This window comes from Apteryx rowi, unplaced genomic scaffold, assembly GCF_003343035.1.
Source record: "Apteryx rowi isolate R43461 unplaced genomic scaffold, aptRow1 scaffold_76, whole genome shotgun sequence".
Lineage (NCBI taxonomy): Eukaryota > Metazoa > Chordata > Aves > Apterygiformes > Apterygidae > Apteryx > Apteryx rowi.
In genome coordinates, this window is record NW_020451049.1 from 304,617 (window position 1) to 328,386 (window position 23,770).

Consider the following 23,770-nt stretch of genomic DNA (forward strand, 5'->3'; position numbering starts at 1 on the left):
TGTTTAAAAATTCAGCAATGCCTGGCTCATAATATAATTCAAAATGTATAGACTATAGCTGCTCTTTTCCTTCTCTCATAGGGGAAGGATATTACAATTATCCCTTTTTATCTTTCTTATTCTTCATTGTGTCTGGCAGGTGGAGGTGAAAATAGATTGAGATTTTACAGTAAATTCATTCAAAGATCTAGTGCTGTACTCATATAGAACTTGGCTTATGATTTTTTAACAGATTTTGTACTCTACAAAGTGTAACTACTTAGGGAAAAAAGTGTCTGAGAAGGAAGTAGCCATTAAAAATACATTTACCAGCAGTAGCCATGCTACAGTAGTGGAAATCCTTCTCTCTCTCTCTCTCTCTCTCTTAAATACAGCTTAATTATTCCCAATTCATTGCTGTGTGTTTTTTAAGTTGCACCCACTACAGTAGAGGTAAACCCAGCACAGCAGCATCAGGCTGTGCAACAAAAAGCACTAACCTTGGAAGACCACCTTTTGGGAACGAAGGGGGGTTTTTTGTAGGCTGAGGAGTACTGTTAAATTAGGATTTGAGATTTCATGCAGCAGTCCTTGTGCCTTTTGGTTTCTTTCTGCCATGGCAAGAGTTGAACAGAGTTCCAGTTCTGAAACTTAAAGTTTGATGAATAGTCTAAAGCTTCTATTGACTGAAAATGTACCTGTTGGAACAAAATGGGTACTACTGTGTAAAAGACAATGTTACTTTTTGCTCATGACATGACAAGTGTTAGAAAAAGCCTTTGTATGGATGTTGGATTAAATGATTTTTTTTTTTAAGGGTCAAGGTTTTTGATTGCAACAGTGGGGAAATTTCACCATGTTACTGCTTCTTGTCAGCTGTTATAACTTTTTAACTGTGTTATTTTTATGTTATTATGGGTATACCTTTTATTCATTAAATGTATTTGAAAACTGCAGGGGGGGGGGGGTTGCCTGCTTTCTAGTTCAGAATCCAAACTTGAACCATGAGCCTGCTTGTACAGAAAAATGTCCTTGAGAGAGATGTTGGCACTACCACTCTGAGAATGTGCTGCCAGTGAGCTGGTTTGAATTAGTGTTGCAAACTCTGCGTTTGCAGAGATGACTGAAATCCCAGGGGTACACCAGCTGCGCTCTTCTGACAATGTATGTCCATCCTAAAGCAGAATCCTGAAGAAGCATCTTTGAGGCATGAGCTAAACGTAGTCTTTAAAATGTATGGTTTAGCAGCATCCAAAAGGGAACTCCAAACCCCTAGTGCTAAATGGGATTTCTTTCCCTACTAAATGTAAACTTGAATGGCTGCCTCTAGTTGGGCCTCCTATTAATAATTTGATCAACTGCAGAATTTAAACATGCCACTGGTTGGCCCTGGGAGCTGAACTCCAGAACCCTGGATTTCCRTGGCTACCTCAAGCTAGGAGCTGAAAAATGGAAGTTAAAAAACTAGCATAAAACACTTAGGAAACTACATAGGATTAAATACTGGAGCAGACATTAGAACCCAGGCTGAATCCTGCTTATTTTTGGTACACCAACTGAATGATCAGTTATTTCCGCAGAGTGGTGCAGGTCCAAGTGACAGCAGAAAGCCACACACCAAAGGAGAGCCTGCAGCCTCGCGCTTAGAGCAGCTGTATGGGAAACGCAGGGTCAAGTTCTCTCCTGCAGAGAAAAAATCTGGAGTGAATGGTCCATGCACTGAGCTACTGTATAAAAGAAGGGCAACCTTCTTCCTCTGCAGGTTGTGCAGGCCCAGTAGAAATGTGATGGTTACACTGAACCTCACAGGCCAAAATGAATCTCAGAAGGCTCAGGTATACATTAGTGATGCACTCGCAGGACTGAAACAGCTTTGCCTGAGTATCCGAGGCGTGCATCTGGGCACCTACAAAGAGAAGGCAAGCAAAAAGTTTGACAATCTAATTTTTGGATGTGGGCACTTGCATCTTGTGGCATTAGCCTCAGGCACTTACTTAAGCAGCCAGTGACCCTGTCCTTTCTCCATCTCTGTCACAAACCAGGACAGATGATGGGATTGCATACTTTTTCCCTTCTGCCAAGCATGGAGGTGTGTGTGACCATTTTTAACTACAGCTGGGTATTTAACAGCGAGTTATTAGTGTACACCACTAGATTTCACATTCAAGATCTGTGAATTTCCCTTCTCACAAAAGGAAGCTAGAAAAGCTGAGTTTACACTTGCTTTATTACAAAACTGACCAGTATAACTTAAGTAAGTTGTCTGTATACTCACGGACTGCCCTGGGAAGTTGTTCCCCCCACTTAGGCGGAAATGGCATTTCTGAATGCCCCACCAAAGTGGAGACAGAGATGACTGTCTGTATCATCTTCTATTCTTTTGCTCCAAATGCTTCTTGATTTTTGTCCTGCCTTTGGCAGATGCATCCAGGGAAGGCCAGAATTTAATACTCTTGGAAGAATAACCGATGTGGGGAAAATAATCCTGTTTCATGCTAAGTCACCGAAGTTCATTTGCAGTGAACAGAACCGAACGGGAGAGAACGAAGCAAATGACACCTTCTGTAGGCATTTGTGCAGTTATTCTGACAGCTTCTTCTCCAGTATTTGCTTCACCAGAACAGGATTGGATCGTCCTCGTGTTGCTCTTTGAACCAGTCCAATTAACTTATTTAGAACTTTTTGATTTCCTACTTTTATTGCCATAACCTTTAAAAGCAAGAGACAGACATCACTGTTACAGGGAAAAATGGACATCTTCACTCATTCACAGCCTAGGTATGAATATTTTTGTCCTTTGCACCACAGTTGTAGAATACCATGTTTTGGGGTTATTATTTACAAAAACTGCCTTCAATTTTGCAGTAGGTCTGTGCAGCTCCTGCTCCGCTCCCATGAGACAACAGCAACTCTCTACAGCAGCAGGGCTTACAACTAATAGATTTGCTTTTATTGGAAAAGTCAAGAAAATACTTTTGGATTTAAACAGTTTCTGAAAGTCAAACAGTGACTCCCTGGAAAAGAGCCAGAAAAATGAGATGGACTTTTTTTCCCCCAATATCATGTTTTTGACTCAATGTACTGGTCAGTTATAACGAATAATTGGCATTGAATGACAACTTATTTGATAACATTTGTGATGTCCTTCAGGTGAAGACTTAGGTATTTCTGTATCATCATGGTATTTCCTCTAAGCAAGGAATTCTCTGTAACAAAGCAATTAACTTACTCATGAGAAATATGACTTATCAGAGAGCCAGTGTTTGATTCACAATCAATCAATCACCTGCAAAATATCAGGGGCCATATTTAAAAGCGAAGTAAAAACATTGGGGGGGGGGTTTGCGGGGCAGAGTCAGAAACTCACTTTCAAGTATTTCTAAAGGAGATGCCACTGGTGGAACACAGACTTCTGGCCCTCGTCTTGTTTGTGTGGCAGGGAGGACATTCTCTGCACTGGCAGAGTTACCGGGCAAAACACGATAGCTTCAATTAAACAGGAGGTCATATTCACAGATAGTAAGGGTAGGAGGACTGATAACACATGAACCATCAACTACGGCGATAGCATGCACAAACGCAAATATTACTACTCATTACCATATCTGAATTATTGGCAGTTTGAAATTTTATCTGTAATGTCTCAATATGGAAAGGACTCATTACTCCTTATCTGCTAGAAATCACCTACATGGGGAAGAGTACCATACAGGCTAGATATTGCATTTTCATAAATTGCTCAGTGTTGGTTTAAGCAACTGTTTGTGAGTTAATTCATTTTAAAGAAAAGGATACCATCAAACAGCAAGGCATACCTTTTCTTTCCTGGCAAGTACTCAGCTAACTTTGTTTTGTAAGGTAAGCTCTCTTAGCAATTTAAAGCACTGAATTACAGGCCTTCAAAACAGCTTTTGCCTTAGTGAAAGATCACCTGAAAAAAGTTGTAAAGTGAGGCCATTTTACTGCATTCAGCTTGACTGAAACACTGGAAAACAGAGAGGAATTAAATTTGCAGAGAAGGCATTATTATTGAAATGGGAGTGTAGTTATGGACCTTCAGCTTCTGCACTTCCCAATCAGTTCTAATGTTCTTTCTATCCACACTTGTGCTTCAGTACTAGGCTGAAAATACAGAAGCACTTTTATCAGCCTCTGCAAATGAGTCAGTCTGATGGAGGTCAGGCCAACCTACTGCAAGCTCATTTTCTTTATCAAAAGCTCTTGCAGAGCTGTTAGCACCCCCCAATGAGATCTGGGGTGGGTGGTATTGTTCTCAAAAGATGTTAATGCTTTTTTTCCAAATGGCAAATGTATCTAGACAATGTTTATATTAAAAGTAAGCTATTCACTCCTGCTTTTACATTTTTGCTCCAGAGAATGTATATGCGCTTGTTTCCATTTTATTTTTTAAAGCAGATGTTAGACACCATCTAGATTCCTTCCCACTCCTCCCCTGCACACTCAACAGGCTTTTCTTCCTTTTCCTGGCTCAGAGCTTGTTAGAATGACAGGCTGCTGCAAGTCCGTCAAAGGAGACGGGGACGAGCCAACCCCATGTCTTCCCCCCTGTGGCATTTACACTGCTGCAACAGCCCAGGAGCAGCAGAGCTCAAGACCCCCAAAGCTGCTGCCATGTCAGTCCCTCCTCCCACCGCACAGACCCTGTCACGCTGCAGAGCCAGCCGGCCTCGTCCCTTCAGCAGTGAAGGGAGTCAGGGACACGGGTGTTACCAAAGGCAACATGGGGAAGAGAGATGTAAGTGAAACTCTTGCCTCGCCAGTTCTGTTACTGTCTCTAATTCCATAACTAATATACACTTTGCTGGTAGATAACCTCAGTCTTCATATTCAGAACAGTCTAACACTGTTGCCCTAACATCACAAGAGATGACACAAAAATCAGAGTTATGTTTATCCAAGTGGCCAGGTCAGGTTACTGGCAGTACACTGCACAGCTGAAGAGGAAAAGACCTCCACACTTTTGCTTTCTTACAATAATTTTTTATGGTCTTTCAGAATGACTTGGCACACTAGCCAGACTGGTAATTTCTTCTGCTATTCATTTTGTGTATGCTCCAATTTCCAAAAAAACACTTAGTAAAATATGAAAGGAGAAAAAAAGACCCCAATGAAAACTGAGCAGCAGCTCTATAAAAACATGAAATAACTCCTATACTGGCTCTAGAGCTCAAATACCAATCAAAAGGGGGGAAAAAAAGGCCATCTAAATCCCCTTTTTAGTGCCACAGACTACCAGAGTGCCCAAGCTTCCCAGCACCATCATAATCACCTCATCTTCTTGTCTATCAATCACCGACTGGCAGATTTGTTCAAGCTCTTTTTGATCCTGGATCAGTTCAAGTTTCTTTTCTTTAACAATTTTGAGAGGTGTCTTCCCTTCCCCCTTCCACAATTCCTCAAGCACCTGAAAAATCACAGTGAGTAGCAATGGTCAGTGTCTTTACATATCAATGTCATTTACATGCAGTATTTCAGTTCCTGAACTAAGAAGTCAGATTTTAGTAACAGCAAGAGCAGGTGGTCTAAATGTGAACAAACCCAAGACTTAATCCGATGCTTCACAGAAAGAGCTCTTTTGTCCTCCCTCTATTACTGCTGCCTGAAATGAAGCAATATATTTTCACATACTGCCTAAGAGCAGATTAATGGTTCACAAATGGTGCGCTGCAGCCTACCACAGCCCTCAGAGCTGCCTGCTACCAGCAGTGATAGCTGTTCAAAAAAGTTTGCCTAGCGTAACCCCGGTGCACCTTGCTGTGCCTGCTTTACGATGGCGCATACTGCGCACACTGCATGGAGCTGCTGCTCCTCCCTCGCCGGCAGCGGGGGAAACGCAATGGCAGTCACTGACTGCAAAGCTGTTTGTTTCTCAGGCAGGACTGGCGCTCGTCTCACATTATTCACAAGAACTGCCTGAGAACAGTAAGAAAATGCATTTCCATGACAAATGTCTCCACACAGGAACTGACGATTAGCTGACCATTGTACCAAGTCCAATCCCAGCTAACACATCCCATTACCAATCCTCATCAGCAAGCTGTAATGAGGATGCATAGGACAAAGCAGAAGAAAAATAGTGCCAAGCAGAATCTATGCAGCAGCTCCAGCTCATCTTTGTATTACCTCCAGGTACATGAATGCTGGCTAAACCTATGCCTCTGGAATAATTACTAGTTAATGTTAGTGTGTTTTCCTGTGCTGCAGCAGGGCTATTGCCCTAGAACAAACCTGAAAGAGGAGAACATTTATAAAAAAACAATTTTCTGGGGCAGTCATTTTCTGTATTCCCTCTGCTCTTATTTCAGAAAGGTAGGAGGAGAGAAAGAAAACTCTTATTGAAACAGCTGCTCGTGCTTGATCTTGCACTGAAGATGTAATTGTATGTTTGGGCCATCGCTGTGTACTGGTCTAGAAATGGATGTCATGTCAAAAATTCAGCATTAAGTACTTACTGTAGGATGAAGAGGAGGCAGGGAAGGGGAGAGAAGAAGGGGCATTCAAACTGCATGTTAAATAATTAGCAGGGCAGCAAGACAACTTAGGAAAAATGAAGCATGTGGGATGGTATTTAACTATCCCAGCAACGTTCTTCAACACACCAGAATCTTCTGGTACAAAAGACCTTCAGTGAAACAATTTTATAGCTACAGCAGGTATTTAAGAATCATGTATTGACACTGCTCCTGCAAGGAGATAGATCTGTTTGCCTGCTGTACCCCCAAAGCTTTTTATGAGATCGTATTGCTCTGCTAGAGACTTCAAGAGAGGGTAATGACACACAGCCGTACTGCAAAGGCTATATCTTGTGCATTCTCTGTAAGAGGGTGAAGGGCAGAAAGAGAGATCACAATATTAGAGTTACTGATAAGTAGTCAGAATTACAACCACTATAAGTGAAGCTTTAAGCTGTTTATATCTAAAATCAATGCAATATAAGACATCTTCTACAAGCCCTTCCTTTTAGTACAGTACTTGAAAATCATCACACCAGAACTACCTGAAATACCCTAGAAACAAATACATCCAAAAGAGATTCAACCTGTCTGCTGCTGCTTGCCTTTCTTCTGTCCCACTCCATCGCCTGACTGCACAGCCAGCCCCCAGCCACTCCCTCCCCAAGGGACCAGGCAGGAGCTCTCTGTCCTCGAGGCCTCCTGAGGCACTGGGGCGACACAGCAGCCCTCAGAAGGCGCTGCCTCCTCTTTGCACAACACAGCCCACAGCAAAACACCCTGGAGCGCCTGAAGCACTGCACAAATCAGAGACTGGCCAACAAACAAGTCATATCGCTTTCAGGGAAAAAGGCAGAAGTCATTTTTAGGACTGGTAAGTATTCAGGCAGGATGCTGTGGGAGGGGAAACTGCAACAAACAAAAGCTAAGCAGCCAGCCATGGCAGAGTTACTCAGCAGCACCTCATACATCAGGCTGACTTAGATCAGGGGCAGGACAGCTTGACAATCAGAGATCCAGCTCAGAGTCCCTGCTCCTCCTATGCCAAACGTCTCCTGGCAGAGAGAAATGCTTGCCCATTAGAAACCTTGAAGGTACCAGATTTTCCCTGCGACATCTGCATCACGGGTGCTTTTCAATCTGGTAACAAACATATCCACTAGCTAGTAGAGCAACAATGTTATCAAGGACTGTGCTTGTTTACAGGTATGTAGGAAAGCAGAAAGAGATGTGGCCAAGTCCTGTCAAAGATGTGCTTTTAAAAATGTGTTTCTCTACTTGGCAGGGAGTACAAATCTAAAGAAAGCAGTTTAAAAAATGATTTCAACTCATTTACACAAACTGCCTGCACCAGAATAGTGGGATCAAATTCTGAAGTCTCCAGAGCCAAAAGGAGAATCTCAAGCCTCATTTCCATCACTGAAATCTCAATAGTTGCTACTATTGATTCTTGCCTGAGCGTGATTAGATTTTAATGATGTTCTGCTGTCTCAACCTACGCAGGCATAGCAGCAAACCATTCACTGGTCAAGATGAATTAATCAGGACTTAACGTCTGGCTGCCACAGGCATCATATCAAACATTTTGCAACTGGTGAACATGCCAGCTAACTGCTGTGCCTGAGAACGGCTCCAACTGGAAACTCTATCTACAGTGGTTTGCTGCCAAAGGTGGGAGGGAAGCAGCAGGCACTACCGCTTGAGCCAGGCCTGTGGGCATCTCTCCCTTCCAGTGATGGAAAGCCTTGATGTCTGGCAGTTGTCCCTCAGCCTCTGACAAAAGCAAGTGGCAGGCCGGGTCCAGTGCTCCAGATGGTACAGCCATAATTGTCAAAGCAGATGGTTCTGTTTAGGTTTGTGTACTGTACTTATCTCCTTGGTATCTGCTTGTACGTAGGGGGGCCAAATGGGTCTCTCAAAGCATTCCTATGTGGATGACCTACACAACTGCATAAACAAACTCGACTTGGGGTCTGGTCTCTTCCGCACCCTGCACTAGCTCCCTGATGAGCGCGTGACAAGGGTTTCCACGCTGGGTTGCTCAAGCGTGGCTGTCAGCAGAAGGGGTAAGTTTCTGCTTCCCTAGACCAGAAACCACCCTCCTCCTACAATGCCATACCTCAAAAGCAGGGCCCTTACGCCATGGATGTAGTCACTGCCCACCCTGCAAATGAGGACTGAGATCCCATCTGAGGCATACGGCCCTGTCAACCCAGGCTCAGCCCTATTCTCGCACCCTGGTCAGTAGCACCAGGAGGCCCCAAACAGGCAGACTTCCAAACGGGGCCTCTTGGAGCGGGGGCACAGCACGTGTCTGTGCAGCCTGCCCGGATCCGGGACACGCTCACCCCACAGCCTCGCACACAGGCAGAGCTGGGAGCTGCTCCACTTTGCACAGCCATGTCAGTCTGAAACCACTTTGGAAACCTCTGGAGTAGGATGCTGTATTTGATGGCAAGTTGGGCGGGAGCTCTTTAATTACCTAAGTGGTAATTATGTAAGCACACAGTGCCCTCTCCTTGGCATATACACACTACTATACAATGTTCTGTGCTTATAATCAGCACTCACAGCTTTCATCTATCTGGTTTTAATGCCTTATTCAGCAGAGACTGAACACAAACCTGTTAAAAAATTTAAACTGTTAACAGCTTCCTGCAGTGACTATGTATGCGCATGCATGTCTGTGAGCTCACCCAATCAAACCCTTCCATCATTTCTTGTTGGATCTGTCTCTACCACTGCAGTTCATTCTCCTCCACCCCAAGTGCTGCAATTCATCTGCTGTCGTGTATATATAGCCCCTTCTGCCCTCAGGCCATCCAGTATCCGTGCCTGCTGCTGAGAACTGTTATAAACATTTGTTATTCTTCTGACATCTAGGCAACCAAAATACTTTTCTAAATGTGGCAAGGTTCCTGCAGTTTGATAGCATCACTCAGTGATGGCAACCACTACTGTTATTACTCTGTGTCCAATTTCAGAACATAAAGAACATGCACATTACAAGGAGTCAGTAATTAAACAAGAGATGCCTCTCTGAAATTCCTGATGTTTCATAACCTCTCAGAAGTGCTGGCATACAAATGTATTACAAGGCAAAAATCTCCTTTAAAAGAGCATTAATACCCTGTCTCTACCTCCACAAGGAAGCTGAGAGTTAAGAATGGAGTTATGAAGTTTCTCTCTCAAATGCAGACACCAAACTGATGGGTGCTCCATAACCTGCAGGCACAGAATTGCTGTGCATCCCAATGCACTTGCTATTAATATTTTATGTCCTTTCTGAAGCTTTTACATTTCTAATCCAAAATTTCCAAACGCATATGCCCGAAGTTAGACATTTAAATCCATATTTATGGTGCCTGTAACAAGCAGCTGGCTATTCAGAGAAGCAAAGCAATCACAAGACCAACTTAATTAAGAACCACGAGCACCTCCAAAAAAAAAAAAAAGAAAATCAGGAAGTTTAAGTGCAAGTGCCTCCAAGTAAGGTGAACAGCCACATTTACAATTCTTACACCTGGTTTATAATCATGCAAAAAGTGAACTGACCCCAGTGCTATTCCAAAGCTGTACTTGGACTGAATCAATATGTGCATATGTGCTAGAGAGGTGGACCTGCCCTCTATACTTCAGAGTGTTAAAAGCTTGAAACCACACAAGGTAAGTTAAATATCTTCATTAACAATTTCACTGATGACCACCTGAGATGCAACAGTCATCTAATGTACTTATCTAAATGATATTAATTAATCTGAAAGGACAGTGCATTCCGCATAAAATGAGCCTGCAAGAATTTGAATGACAGATTATTCCCTATCACAAAAAAACTCAAAATAGTGTCTATATACACAGAGCACTCACCTCACTTATCATAAGCAGCTCACAATTTCATACACAAATGTGTCTCATGATGATTTTTCAGACTGTCCCTAAGCAAGATGATATTTTAAAAGGGGGCAAAATTGGCTTTACCCACAATACTTGCTTAAGAGGTCAAAGATAGCAGTTGCTCAAAGGAGCCAGAAGAAAATCAAAGAAAGGTCAGACGGCTCCATTTTTGACTCAAGCGGTATGCCAAAGCAGACCTCTTTTTGTGAGTATGCCCAGGGGAACTATATCCTTTTCCATATGCTAACATTGGGGAATGTAACACCTAGTATGCCACAGTATCTAGTAGCTGAAACTCTCAGTCTAACTGCAAATCATGGATTAATTCCTACTGACCTCTCACTCAGGACTCTCTTAACTACCAACCTGAGATCTAGTGTCCAGCCTGTTTGGAAGCAGGATTTGTTTAATTGACTTCAGTTCTCATTGCTTAAATCTAGTATTTGGTTTATGACCCCTTTTAACGCTGAATATACAGATATATCTGTAAGACTATATGCGCATGAGGCATTATCATCTATTATACATATATAGTATAGATATAAAATTTATCCTTTATCAACATTCTAAATAATTTACTTTTTAAAGCAACCAATGTACTGGTCCATGCTGTTTAAAAAATTGCTACATAAATAGAGTAAGCAGCCACACATTCAAAGCACAGTTAAATCGAAAAGGTACTTACTTGTTTGGCTGCTGATGAAGAAATTTCTCTTCTTTCTAGAAGGTTCAGAAGGTCAGCCAGGAGAAAAGAACTGACTGGGCTACAGAAGAAGGGGTAAAAGTTACCTCAGAACATAAAGGATAAATAATATATCCAGGCTACTGTTGTTTGCCTAAAGCTCACACTGTTTAGCATGACAAGCTAGTATCCTTCCTCATGATACACTATATTCAACTTCTAAAGTCTGTTTTTGATTGCCTGATTATTTCTTACCATTGTCATATTTCAAAGAAGGAAAGCCACTGATTACTACTCTTAAGTAAATGGTCCTCTCCTCTGGAAGGCATTTGGTTAACTTCATTCATCACAACACTGTCAAGGCCTAAATAGTTTTCCCTGGAGTAACAAACTTCACAGATAATAATTAAAGCAAAGTGAGCAAAGGAGTGACAAGATACTATTCATGATATGTGAGAAAAGGAAGTTTTGCTTTACCATTGTGGTAATCAGAAAGCCTTACCTGTCCTTCACTGTAAGGGCATGCTGCTTTAAGTAACTGAGCAGGTCATTTAGAATCCAGCCGATCACTTTCTTTGGCTTCATCTGCGTCTGTTTTATCACATTTTCAAAGTATTCTGCTAATCCGTCTTCATTCTGTTTAAGAAAAGTTAAATGCATCAAAGATAGTGAAGTAAAAGCATGATTACTTTCATTACACATTATATTCAGAGTATAAATACACAGTGCTAAAGTAAACTTGATTTGAGGAATTCATTGCAAAGTCACAAAGACTTTGGGGTAATTTTATTAAGGTAACTGCAAGGAAACCATTATGTCTAGAACACATTCGTACAGCTTATCTGTCAGCCTGTCTCCGTGTTTTAAGGCAACTTCCAGGAAAGGAACAATCTTTTTTTCTCTTAACTCCTCCCTAAAATTAGCATCTGGGGAGAAGCTGCCCCATCTTCTCTTGTATTTTAGAAAATACATATAATGCTAGAAAGTATAATGCTCCCATCTAACAAGCTGTTATGCTATCTTTTATCAAGAAAAGATTTTTCCTGAAACTATCTACAGGTATTTCATTTTTGATCTTGCAATCACCTCTTTTTTTTGGATTGATGGAATAAGATTAGCTTAGAGTTCATTCTTGAATGATATGGAAAGTTCATACTGTAAGAAGTGGGGTTTTATTTTTCTACTTTTTCCACAGAAACTGTGTGAGGTTTTCCACAGCACACTGAATGCTCAGAAGGTACGACAGTAGGGGATTCAATTTATAGCCTAAGTGAAATCTGGGATTGTTTTAAGAAGAACAGATACTGCACAGTCTGATGAATGCTGTACTGTTTGTTATCAAAGCAATGATGGATCTTTAACTGTAGCACACAACTCATGAGGTCTGCTGCAGGCTGAAGAGATATTAAACGACACTTCCTACCTTTTCAAGGAGGAATCCAAACCCAGTKCGCCACTGGGCTTCTGCATTCAATGGCACAAATGCACAGGAGGGCAAGCCGTTCTCCAGAGTTGTGAGAGGCAGTAGGTTAGAGTCAGCCAATGAATTATCTAAGTGTACTGTCATCACAGCGAAAACATTTTCCAAGCACATACTGATTACAGCCAGATCACTGTGACCACTTCTGAGCAAACAGAATGCAGGTACACGCCAAACCAAAGCCTGACTTTTCCACTCAAATACACCCGTCAAAACAGTCTCATTTGCCCTTGTCTTTAAAGTCAATCTGTCACTGTAAAATACAGAATCTCAGACTTTTCTCCTCAAAACTTTCACACACAAAGTTCCAACAGCTCTAGATACCACGTTTTCTTCTTTCATTGGTAATGATGTATGGCTTTTGAGAAGACTGCAGACTACTTCTGCTCTCCATTAAAACTGTAAAATAAAACAAAGTGTGCTGAGATTAAAGGGTTGATGTGCTGTAAAACTGGTGAGACAACACTCAGGCCCTTCACCTTTACCTTGAGACCATGAGCAAAGAATCTAAGTTCTTAGCCTAGGTTAGCCACTGAGGTCCTCTGTGAACCCAGGTAATTCCAGTAACTCCCCCTACTTATGTACGTAATACACATACACATACTTCCCTTCCTTTCCAGTGTTCTTTCAAATTTAATTAGCAGTAACTTAATAACCAAATAATATAAAATCTAAATATATTAGAAGAACAAAATTGACTTTAAAACAGCAAAGGAGTGATGTGGTTATCACAGTACACTGAACTTGATTAACAATTGTGTGTGTGTTAAGTGGAATTATTCAAATGATAAATTACTAAATATTGTACTTTTTCTAATTTACCTCAGGTTTCATTATTATAAACAAACAGACTATTAAAACAGTGGGTTCACTTCCATAAAAATACCTGTCCAGTTCAGTTAGGAAAAGAAGTGAACAACTGCTACTGCTGGTTCTTTTTATTTGTTCTTTTTACAAGTGCTGCAGAGGGTTTTTACAAACACTACACAGAACAGGTCTAGCTACAACATAATGCACACAAAGCCAATGTCTGCAATTGCCACATGTCTGAATGCAGACTACATAGCTCAGATGCAGCACGTCCAACACTTTTACCATGTGTATGCTAGGGAGCTTATCTCTAGCAGCGAGCACATTCAGATTGCTGGATAGCAGCAGCCTGGCTGCAGTTACAGCTCTGACCCTGCTGCCAGACCTTTGAAAATCAAGGACAAACATACTCAGTCCTCATATTTTAATCAGATGATTTCCAGGGTGCAAGAGGACATAAGGCCAGGAACTCTCAATTAGAGGGTAGACTTACATATGCTAGCAGACACTGAACCCCATACTTGCTACTTCTGCACGTGAAAATGGACATATTTCCCCCAAATCCTTTGTTTTTTTATAAGTGACTGTCACTTTCTGTAGCCAAAGAGTAGGAAAACCCAGCAATGCTAGACTGAAATGAATAAGGCAGAATGTCAAAACATCAGAATGAGTGACAGAAAAGAAACATTTTCCTTATTTTCTTGTCATATAAAAAATTGCAGGAATAACTTGATTATCTTCAATCTCTAGATACTCTGTACTGCTTTAAGTTGACTTTAATCCGCTGTGCATTTTGGTCAACTTTTCTCAGGCCAAATTCACTAAAAGTACCAAATTAATTTCAATGACTCTCACTCAAAAGAGAAAGGACCTTGTTAAGCTTAGGGAAAAATAACCAGGGGGCAGCTCTACCTCTACCATCCCTCATTTAAAAAAAAAAATCATCAAAATCTTAGCTTACATCCTTCCCTACTAATCTAAGCATCACCAGTTTCCTGCGTTCTGTCCACACTAGGTATTTCTGCTTCTGTATTTCTACATCATAGGTTATGAAGAGTTAACACACACACACGCAAACCTGTCCCTTGTGACAGATCTGAGCTGAAAACCACTGCAAGCCATAACATTCTGGTTTACAGGAACGTTAACTGACTGCCTCACTTAATTCTGAATAACATATTTTAATCTTCATAGAAGGGAAAACAGAATTCTGGAATTACAGCACTGTGTTTGTGATGGAGGGCCACTTGGTGCTCTCATTGCACGCCAAATACATTGCAACTTGCTCATTAGAATCTCATTGGCATGAAATCTGGCATACAATATGTCAACCAGATGCAAATTTCTTTCTTAAACATGGTTTAAAATGATCATTTAATAGTACTGAGATGTCAAAAAAGTAGTGGCTGAGTGATTTCAGATGTTTTTTTAACCATTTTAAAACAATACACTATTTTAGAACATACCATGGATGTCATCTTTAGAGACATTTGGTCTGTAATGCAAACCTGTGCTTTTAAAGACCAATGATGCTTCCCAAAAGACTGAAGATGAAAGCTCTATCATTGTTCACAAATAAAATCTCATTTTCTGCTTTCTTCTTCCCATTTTCACCATCACAGTTCCCACAACAACTGATTCTGAGGTAACAACTGCAGCAAAAATGTGCCAGATTGTCAGGGAAAAAAACAGAATATTTAGCCTATTAAAGCAGACAAGCAGAGCAGTCAATGAAAGACAGTTCTAATTTTTTCATGTAGCTTCTTATGAAATGATTTAGGTTGCAAAAATAAGCATAAATTCACCTGCATACCAATGTATGTGTGAATGGCATGCCATAAACAAAATGGTCAAAGACTTCTTTTACAGCATCCCTCTTCCGAGTGTTCAAAGGGCTCACAAATGTAATTGTTCCACCAAAAAAATAAGCCAGAGCTCAAGTGCAACTGCCACTGTTATCAAAGTAAGCACACATATAGTAAATGTGCAGGAAGAAGACCTGAAATTCAGACAAGAAAGCAAGTGATGAGTCCAGTCTTTTCTAATGCTGTATTTTGACAACTGATCTATTTTTTGGCTGAGCCTCTTTGGACTTCAACATGCTTTTTGAAAACAAAATGTCACATTAATGTCTACGTCAACAAATTTTTGGGTTTGTCTCAATAGGACGTAAGACAAAATACTACACCACCATACCTAGCAAAGTTCTCAGAGATCCTTCTTGACTGAAGAACAGTATTTGACAGCCTAACAATTTACACAGCAAAGTAGAAATTGCATGCATAAATCAAGTCCCCCAAAACTATGGAGTCCACCTGGCTCAAAGAATGGTATCTCTATGAGTAAGTAGGATTTTGCAAGAAGAAAATCATAATCTTCATTTATTATTGCAATTTATGTAAAACTATCAAAAATCTAGCTGTTTACACTTAAGAAATCTGAGATATAAAGATATTCACAGTTAAAGCTCTCCTTCCATTTCAGCTCATCTTGTAATTAGGCAAAGCAGAAGTCTCATGGCTGTCATTCTCAATATTGCAGTACATACAGGCAGTTATTGTATACATTTGGCATAATGAAGCAAGCTAGGAAACTAACTTGCATTTTGAAGTATGGCATTGTTTCAATGTAACTTTGGTGCATAATCTTTTCTTTAACAAGTTGGCACAGAATAGAGATTTTGCATTTTAGAGAGATTCCTCTACCACTGCCATTTATTTAATGAGCACTCCTGGGCACCCTAACCTGAAAGAGTGCTCATTAGATTTGTGCATCTGGCCCTATCAGCAATCTTCTGTAACTTCTGAGGTAAGCTTAACACAGCAATGGACGTACCATTTTCAGATGAATTAAGGTTAACTAGTCTYCCAGTGAACAGGCAAGCAACTTTTATGGAGAGTATACATGCTGACATCCTAATGCACCATAACAGAAGACCCACAACGAAGAACTAGTTCATCTCATGCATTCAAATAAATGCAGTATCTTATTACAAGCTGTATCCCAAATTTCTGCTTGGAGCCTGCTCATTATCTTACATGTTACAAAAAGGAAGAAATTAAAGAGAGAAGAAGAAAAGGCAGTAAAAGAATTCAGAGAAGAGCTGGAAAGAAAGGGGAGTTGCTGAGGCAAATATATGGGGCTAGTTGCTAGAGAGGGCAGAAAATGCACAGTGGAAGCCATTGATACAAGACTGAGACAGGGCAAGAAGTAGGTTGATGTCAAGTGAAAGGAGGTGGGGAGAAGAAGAAAAAAAGGTCAAAGAAAGGGGTGCTGGATCTATCTGCTCTTCTGAGCTTTTTTATTTTTATATGTAAGAAATTTGTTGATGTGAAGAAAATGCATGCATGGAGAGGGCTGCTAAATCACTTTTTGCAATTTTCATAATGAAATAAAAGGTAAAATACTGCTGTCTACTTGACACCTCTCAGTGCTATCACTGCAGCCTCATGACTGATGAGGCTTATAACACATCTGCCCAACAAACAGTAAAAGATCTGCAACTCCCTAAAACGGCACAACACCACAAAAGCAGTTTTCCTAACAGCTTTCTTCAGAAAAAGAATCACTTTTTTCTGTAGAACCACCTTCTGCAGAAGTGTATTAAAATACAGACATACAAAGGAGGGATATTAGGTAGCTAAGTCAGATGCACTACTCTCCCTGCATTTATAGTCAAAGGAAAGAAACTCCTCCAGGGGACAATTTAAAGTACTTAAGGTTCTGCTCTGAATCTTATGCTGAAGAAGTCTTTCTTTTTCTGTCTCCACTGATCACAGAGGTAACCAAAGGAGGACACTGCCCCAGGTTAGCTGGCTAGGTGAAGTGTTTAACAACAGGTGGATACACTAATGCCCACACAGAGTTATCACTGGCAGAGATACTGCAGTTAGTATTTAAGAGGCTGAAAGTTCTTTTGAATAATTTTGGAAGTTATGAGATTTTGCTGCCATTTCCTCATTTACATCACATTTGTTACATCCTTTCCTTTCCCATGCCCTCTTCTGAACCTATCCCCTGTAAACTGCATTTTGAGGTCAAAGTTGATGTTTTACAGCCATTTTGTGTTTTTATATTTGACTAAGTCTGGGTGTTTCAGAATAATGTAGAAACCAGATTGTTTGGGGCACATGAAGCTGAAAGATTTAAACTACAGGTTTTCCTTCTGCAGTCAGGAAAAGATGTCTATCAATTTGTTATATACTGACAACGGGCCCAGCCTTGTACCCAACCCAAAGACAAGAAGAGCCTGTGCTTGCAGACAAGGATTTGTCAGCAGGAAGTTGTACATTTGCTGCAGTCAGTTACTGCTTTGTCCATGTGCAGACAGGCAAGATCAATATTAAGTAACAGTTACTTGCCTGCACTTTGCTTAGGAAATGCTTCTTCTAGGCACACAGTGTAGTTTCTTTTTTTCCCCACCATTCTATGTATATGGCTCCAAGGTACAAAGTAGGCAATGTGGTAGACATATTTCCAACTAAAAAAATCCATGAGTGCTGACAGCTGGTTAATATGACATTTGTGAATGTTTTCAAAAACAGTGAAACTTTGAAGTTTCTTGGTTTATTTTAGCACTTGATCAATAGACCTACCAATAAGGTGAAGCTGTGTTCAGGAAGAATCCCATACAGTTCAACAAGCTTTGCTCTCTTCACACTGGGGAGGTCAGGAAGTCTCTCTCGAATCCAATCAATATTTACCACTTGCTGATGGTTCATATTAACTGGCAAAGATTTAGCATCATACAGAATCAATGGAGGAAGGTTTGGCTCTGGCATGAACCTAGTGAAAATGAAGAAAAACTCCTTTATAATTACTTTTAGTCAGAAGCTCAAAACCAAGGAATAAATCTGCTGCAAAGCTCCTTTTTTCTTTATCTGCCACTGATTGTTAAAGAGCCAATAACAGAAAACGTGCAATTAAAACAACAATGCACCCAAATTAATAATAATAAAAAAAGATGTGGAAACAATCTATTTCTTTTGACATGGAGCATGAATTGTGGATCTGGACAGCAAGGGGAGTAGACTGGCAGGAAGAAACTAAGATCGGCAGCCAACTGCCAGGAGTGATCCGTGCAGGTTGCAATCTTTCCATCCTAACCTCACAAATCTTGATAAAACCTCATGCTGTGCTAAAAGCAAAGTTACTGTGCTTAGCAGGGTGCCATCACAGAACAAAAGGCTCCCTTAAAGAGAAGGCCAATTCAAACTACTCAAATAGCTTTGCAATTGAAGCAGAAACCTCACTCTTACATGATCAAATAAGGGTTTCATAAATATCAGAATAAAGAATATTTGGGCACACTCTATGCTTACTGTAGTAACTTTTATTTCAAATCTTCCTAAATAGGAATTTTAAGTTAAATGTATAATGTGCAGCAGTAAGTTACAAAAAATCAGAAAAACAGTTTAATACTGATTATCATAATCTTTCAGGTCTTCATTTGAAATATCTCAGACTCACCAGTCTTGCCTAAGTTCTTCTGAATTTTGTTTTTTTTAAACATTTGCTCAAATTAATCTTGTTAAATAAATGTCAGGCCTGCCACTATCACATTAAGGAATTCTTAAAATGGCCACTGCCTTTTCTGCTACATTTCTACAAATGCTAATTTGAAAAGCAGATTTAAAGTCTGTGAGTTCTTTCCAAAATCCTTGCTCTGCTCTGATCAGATCAGTGGTAGAATATACATTGGTTTACCAGGAACACAGATATGGCAAAGTTAAGAGGCTCTAAAAGTTCCTCCTGCAGAACTACTGTTCTCTAGCTAGGAAATGAATTCTGGTGGAGAGTGGGGAGCAACGGGAAGACTGTCTCTGAGATGCAAGACCAGGGAACCACTGTCTGGATCAGTGCTAAGATGGCCCCGACTAGGGAAGAAGGCAGGCATGCCCAGAGCAGGAGAAGGGGAGCCTGGAGAAGAGGAGCCCAGAGCCCTTGACAGTCACTGAGCTGCTGACTCTTCCCCATCCAGACACCACCGTGGCTACCTCCTGTTCCAGGGCACTCAGCAGCTGTCAGCTCCCTAAATTTCTGCTTTGCAGTGCTGTCCCAATACTTGCTCCCAGCAGCACTGCCACCTGACAGTCACCACGCCTGGTCCCCTTCCTCTCTGGATAGCTCCTTCTTGGGTGGCTAGTTACTGTTTGATTGAGCCTGGCTGACTTTGCTGAAAGCAGATTAAAGAGTACTCATGCAAACCATGTAAGCAATCAAATGGTGATGGCTGTCATCTCACACTAGTGAAAGGCAGGAAGTTCTTAGCAGGATAATATCTTAAGTAGGTCTAGGCAGATCTTAAGGTAGACACCTGCCTGTGAGTACTGACACCCTTCAACAGTAGCTAGGATTTTCAAACAGTGCCTACAATCACAGAATTTAAACATAAAGAGGCATGGTCTACTAACTGAATATTCCTGTGTTCCTATTATGTCAGGGCACTCCTAAGAATACACGTCTACTGATCACAAAACAAACCTTCAACTTATCCACTCTGAGCTAATGCACTCCAGCTGTAGTGTGTGGGAAAGATCTATGGACTTTAGCAGAATGAGACACAGTTGCAGATCTGAACTGCTTGGACTAGCACCGATTTTGATAGGTCTCCTTCCCCTCCAGTGGAAGGTACACTTCTAATACATACTATATTGATGGACTTCACATGCTCATGTCTACATGCAAGAGATGAAATAAGATCTCAGTTCTTGAAATATTAACTTTATTTTTAAAAAAATTACCTATAATCCTGTTTTCCTTCTTTATCTCTCATTGGTATAGTGCACCTAAAATAAAACAACATATGTAAGACATGGTATGTGGTACGCTACAGAATGAGTTTTCTGGCAAAAACACAAAGCAAAAACATCACCTTATAAAGATAAGGAGAGCTTCCTCCAGCCACTTCAAAGAAAGTGTGTATGTAAGAGGGCAGTCATTTTCACCCAAACATTGCTTGATGTAGCATTTATCATTAGTTCCAGATGTTCACTTGGTAAAGTAAGTAAAACATGTCTGCTAGTTCTGAGGCTACAAAGTGAGTGCATCTGGGGCACTATTGTACAGCCTTTCCCACTAATCCTCACTGGACATTTTAATGAAGGGAAAAAAAAAATCACAGAATTCAGATGAATTTAATTTTCTTTTCAGAAGTTTGCTATATCTACGAGACCACCACATGTACACATGGAGAGCTGCTGTGGCCTAATTCTAGGTCTGCTCCCAAATCTGCCAATCTCTTGACACTATGGGTCTATAGGGAAGTCACTTCACTTCTCTGTGTCCATTTCCCCTCCCACTATTTGCCTGTCTTGTCCATATAGACTGCAGAGCAAGAACTCTGCACGCGACATGCTGTGTGAAAGCCTCAACCTTAAGAATAAATTACTATCTGTGATAGGACTATGCTTGTGAACATTAGCTTTAAAAGAATGAACTTGAGTGATCCCATGTTATCTCTCCTGATCATGTCACTTCATATCCCTGGCATTCTAAAGCTGCTATTACCAATATTCTTCTAAAATAAGAGCTCACCCAAGCTTGGAATCAAAGGATCTTGTTTCATTCAGAATTGTTCCTCCATTTTCAAGTTCTTCAATTTGCCTCTGTATTTCATAGTCTGACAGCAACAAAAGAAAAAGAATAAGCTAGTTATACTGCACTCTTAGCTTTTATACACTTGACTATTTCCTTTTTCACTGCTATGTAATAATGGAAAAGTTTGTTGTTTTAACCTTAATGAAATCAACAGCAGTAGTTACAGGCAGAATTATGAGTCACTGTCTTTCTCTCCAGCACTATTTCTTTTGCATGTTCTCCTCATCTTCTTTCATTCTCTTTAAACAGAAAATGTTTCTCCCAAGCATTGCAGCCAAGCCCCACATTCCTAGTGACCTTCCTATCATCTGGCTGAGTACAGTATTTGGAATGAGAATTTTCATCTCCTTCATGTCAGTTTTGTTTTGGAGAAGTAATAATCATCCTTTCTTGCTCACACCCAAGCTGCAGCTGCATGCTCTCTGAACTTCACACACATCATCTATTGTACTCAGCTGAAAGCAATCAGCTTCATCTGAGGACACAGAGCTACTGATCATATAGATCAGAGCTAAACATGCTTTCTTGCAGGCATAGGGTCACCTCTGCAAGAAAACTGCAGTCTAACATGGCGGCTACCCCTGGAGTAACCCATACCAAGATATATTTTGTCAGGGAGCAGCAAGAGCAGGGCTGTTCCACAAAGGGGGACAAGCCAGGAGCCAAGGAGGGCCACAGCACAAGCAGTGCCCTCACTGACTGGGGGCAGTCACACAGGGCCTGAACGTCATGGGCTGAGCTGTGTGCTAGTAACAGGGTCCATCAACAGTCTCAGTCAGGGTGAGGGGGTGCATCAGATCCAGGGTCCATCCAGGGAGTCCAGTCAGAAGCAGCAGGAGATGTGGCCAGCAACAGGACTGGACACAAAACTACAGTGTAGGTCCAAGGTCCATCAGGAGACAGGACTGGAAACAGGCACACCTATGATGTAGTTCAGGCCAAGTTCAGGCCTGAGTATAAATGGGACTCCTGGACTCATGGGCAGAGTGCATGGGTGGGAGTTCCAGGTGAAAGTAGTCAGGGCAATTAAGACCTATTAGTGCACTCAGGGCCCTGACATATTTCACTTACTGAGACCACATAAAACTTTTACAGTGCTCCAGTAATGAAGTTACCATCATTTACCTACTGCTTTTGCCAGGAATCGTACGCTATTGATATTCTTCACTTCAGTCCTCACTCCGTAAGGCTCTCCAGGGTGATGCACAGAAACATTGGCATCCACTCTCAGCTGACCCTCTGTAAAAGGAAACCTCATCAACAAAATAGTCTGCCCTGTACACTAGAATGAAAACCTTGGCATGCATTAATAAACTGCATACTATGTGCAGAGCATTAATAGTGGACTTCCATATGTTCAGAAATTAGTAACAATCATCTCATAATAGCTTTCTGTTTGTGATTCCACTTCAAACCTCTGATCCAATCATTCAAAATTTTCTGGGATTACCACCCTTTTTAAATATTACTGCTCATCATTCCTCTGAGAAAACTGTATAGTGCAGTAAAGGGCAGATCCTCTAAGCCATATAGTGAGAAGAGTTTGTGATTCACAGCCCTTAAAGAAAGGGCAGAATTAGACAAGTCATTTAAAGTGATGGACTGAAAGCTTCCATTCCTCTAAAAACAGCGCAAAAACACCTTTTGGAATAACAATTTGATGGATATATACAACCCTAGCATGGAACACAAAAGCTTACAGTTATGTTGAACAGATTTACTAAGGTGTCCTTGGGAATTTACAGCTCAAGGACAAAATGTCAGAAACAGTGGATTTTTTGTAATTTTTTCCCTCTGCTTCAAGTAACTGCAATCTTTTCCCCAAAGAAATTTCCCTGGCTGCCGAAAATTGAAACCAAATACAAAGTTACACATAAAAAAATCCTACACTTTTAGTCCAAAAATGGGCTAATGACTCAACCACAAGTAACTCAGAATTTTATCCATACAAGTTTTGTCCCTCTAAAGACATCCCTTCTAAGGAGAGAAGTTTACCACTGTTAGTCAACCGAGGCGAAAAAAGAAACGTGAGAGGTTACACTATAAAAGACACATCATTTTTCCCATATTGCACAGAGAACATTTTGAGACTTCCTCTTTGTTGTTTAATTTCAAATACAGATAAAAAGAAACAAAACACGTGATGTTTCTACGCAATAGCACTACTAAAGAAAATGCAAAACAGCTCAGTGTTAAACCTGCAAAGAAGTCTACAGTTTAGAACCCATTCAGGTCAATGGATGTAAATTGACTAGAGAGGACTTGGTACACTCTGTAAAAGTAGGCTGGATGTCAGCACATTAATTTTCTGTCTTCACAGAGTCTTGCCAGACATGTAAATGAAGGACAAAGGTGCTGGAATGACCCAACATCTCTTTCAAGAGAAATGTTTTGCATGGGCTCATTCTTTGGGGTGAAACGAGTACTTGTTCCAACAGAGGAATATTCTTGTCTTGTCCCTGCTTCATTTTGAGACACGACCTGCTTCTACTTGGATGCAGGTGTCAATGTGACAAGACAATGAAGTTAATCAACCATAAGTGAAAGGAGAGCCAGGCACCACATGTTCTTAAAAAGGCTTTTTCCCTGTAAGTCCAGCTCCTTTTCCCACTTAATCATTTTGCAATGAAATCATGTTTTCATTTGTCTGTTGTTAATGAAATAAGAGCTGATAAAACTGGGTGTTTCTATTCACTGAACACACAAGTAGAATGAAGGTAAAATGAGAGCAAGTAAAGCCCTTATTTGAAAACAAGTAATTATGGTGAGAGAAAACCACAGTAGAAAGCTCTTAAAAACACCACTTGGAAAAAAAATCCAAACACTTTTAAAGCCAACTATACTGGAGGGAAA

General features: G+C 40.7%; 1 protein-coding gene across 1 annotated transcript in view; it reads right to left on the bottom strand.

Moving 5' to 3' along the window:
• Positions 1-2,188: 2,188 nt before the first annotated feature.
• The window catches only part of GATB (glutamyl-tRNA amidotransferase subunit B), a 44,543-nt gene continuing 22,961 nt past the window's right edge, over positions 2,189-23,770 (bottom strand). Inside the window, exons 6-13 of the mRNA XM_026088247.1 lie at positions 22,043-22,156; positions 20,855-20,939; positions 20,062-20,106; positions 17,914-18,103; positions 11,531-11,664; positions 11,032-11,110; positions 5,270-5,404; positions 2,189-2,688 (exon numbers count right to left, since the gene is read on the bottom strand). Of these exons, the coding sequence (XP_025944032.1) occupies positions 2,560-2,688; positions 5,270-5,404; positions 11,032-11,110; positions 11,531-11,664; positions 17,914-18,103; positions 20,062-20,106; positions 20,855-20,939; positions 22,043-22,156 (911 nt within the window). The 3' untranslated portion in view covers positions 2,189-2,559. The remainder of the gene's footprint in view (positions 2,689-5,269; positions 5,405-11,031; positions 11,111-11,530; positions 11,665-17,913; positions 18,104-20,061; positions 20,107-20,854; positions 20,940-22,042; positions 22,157-23,770) is intronic.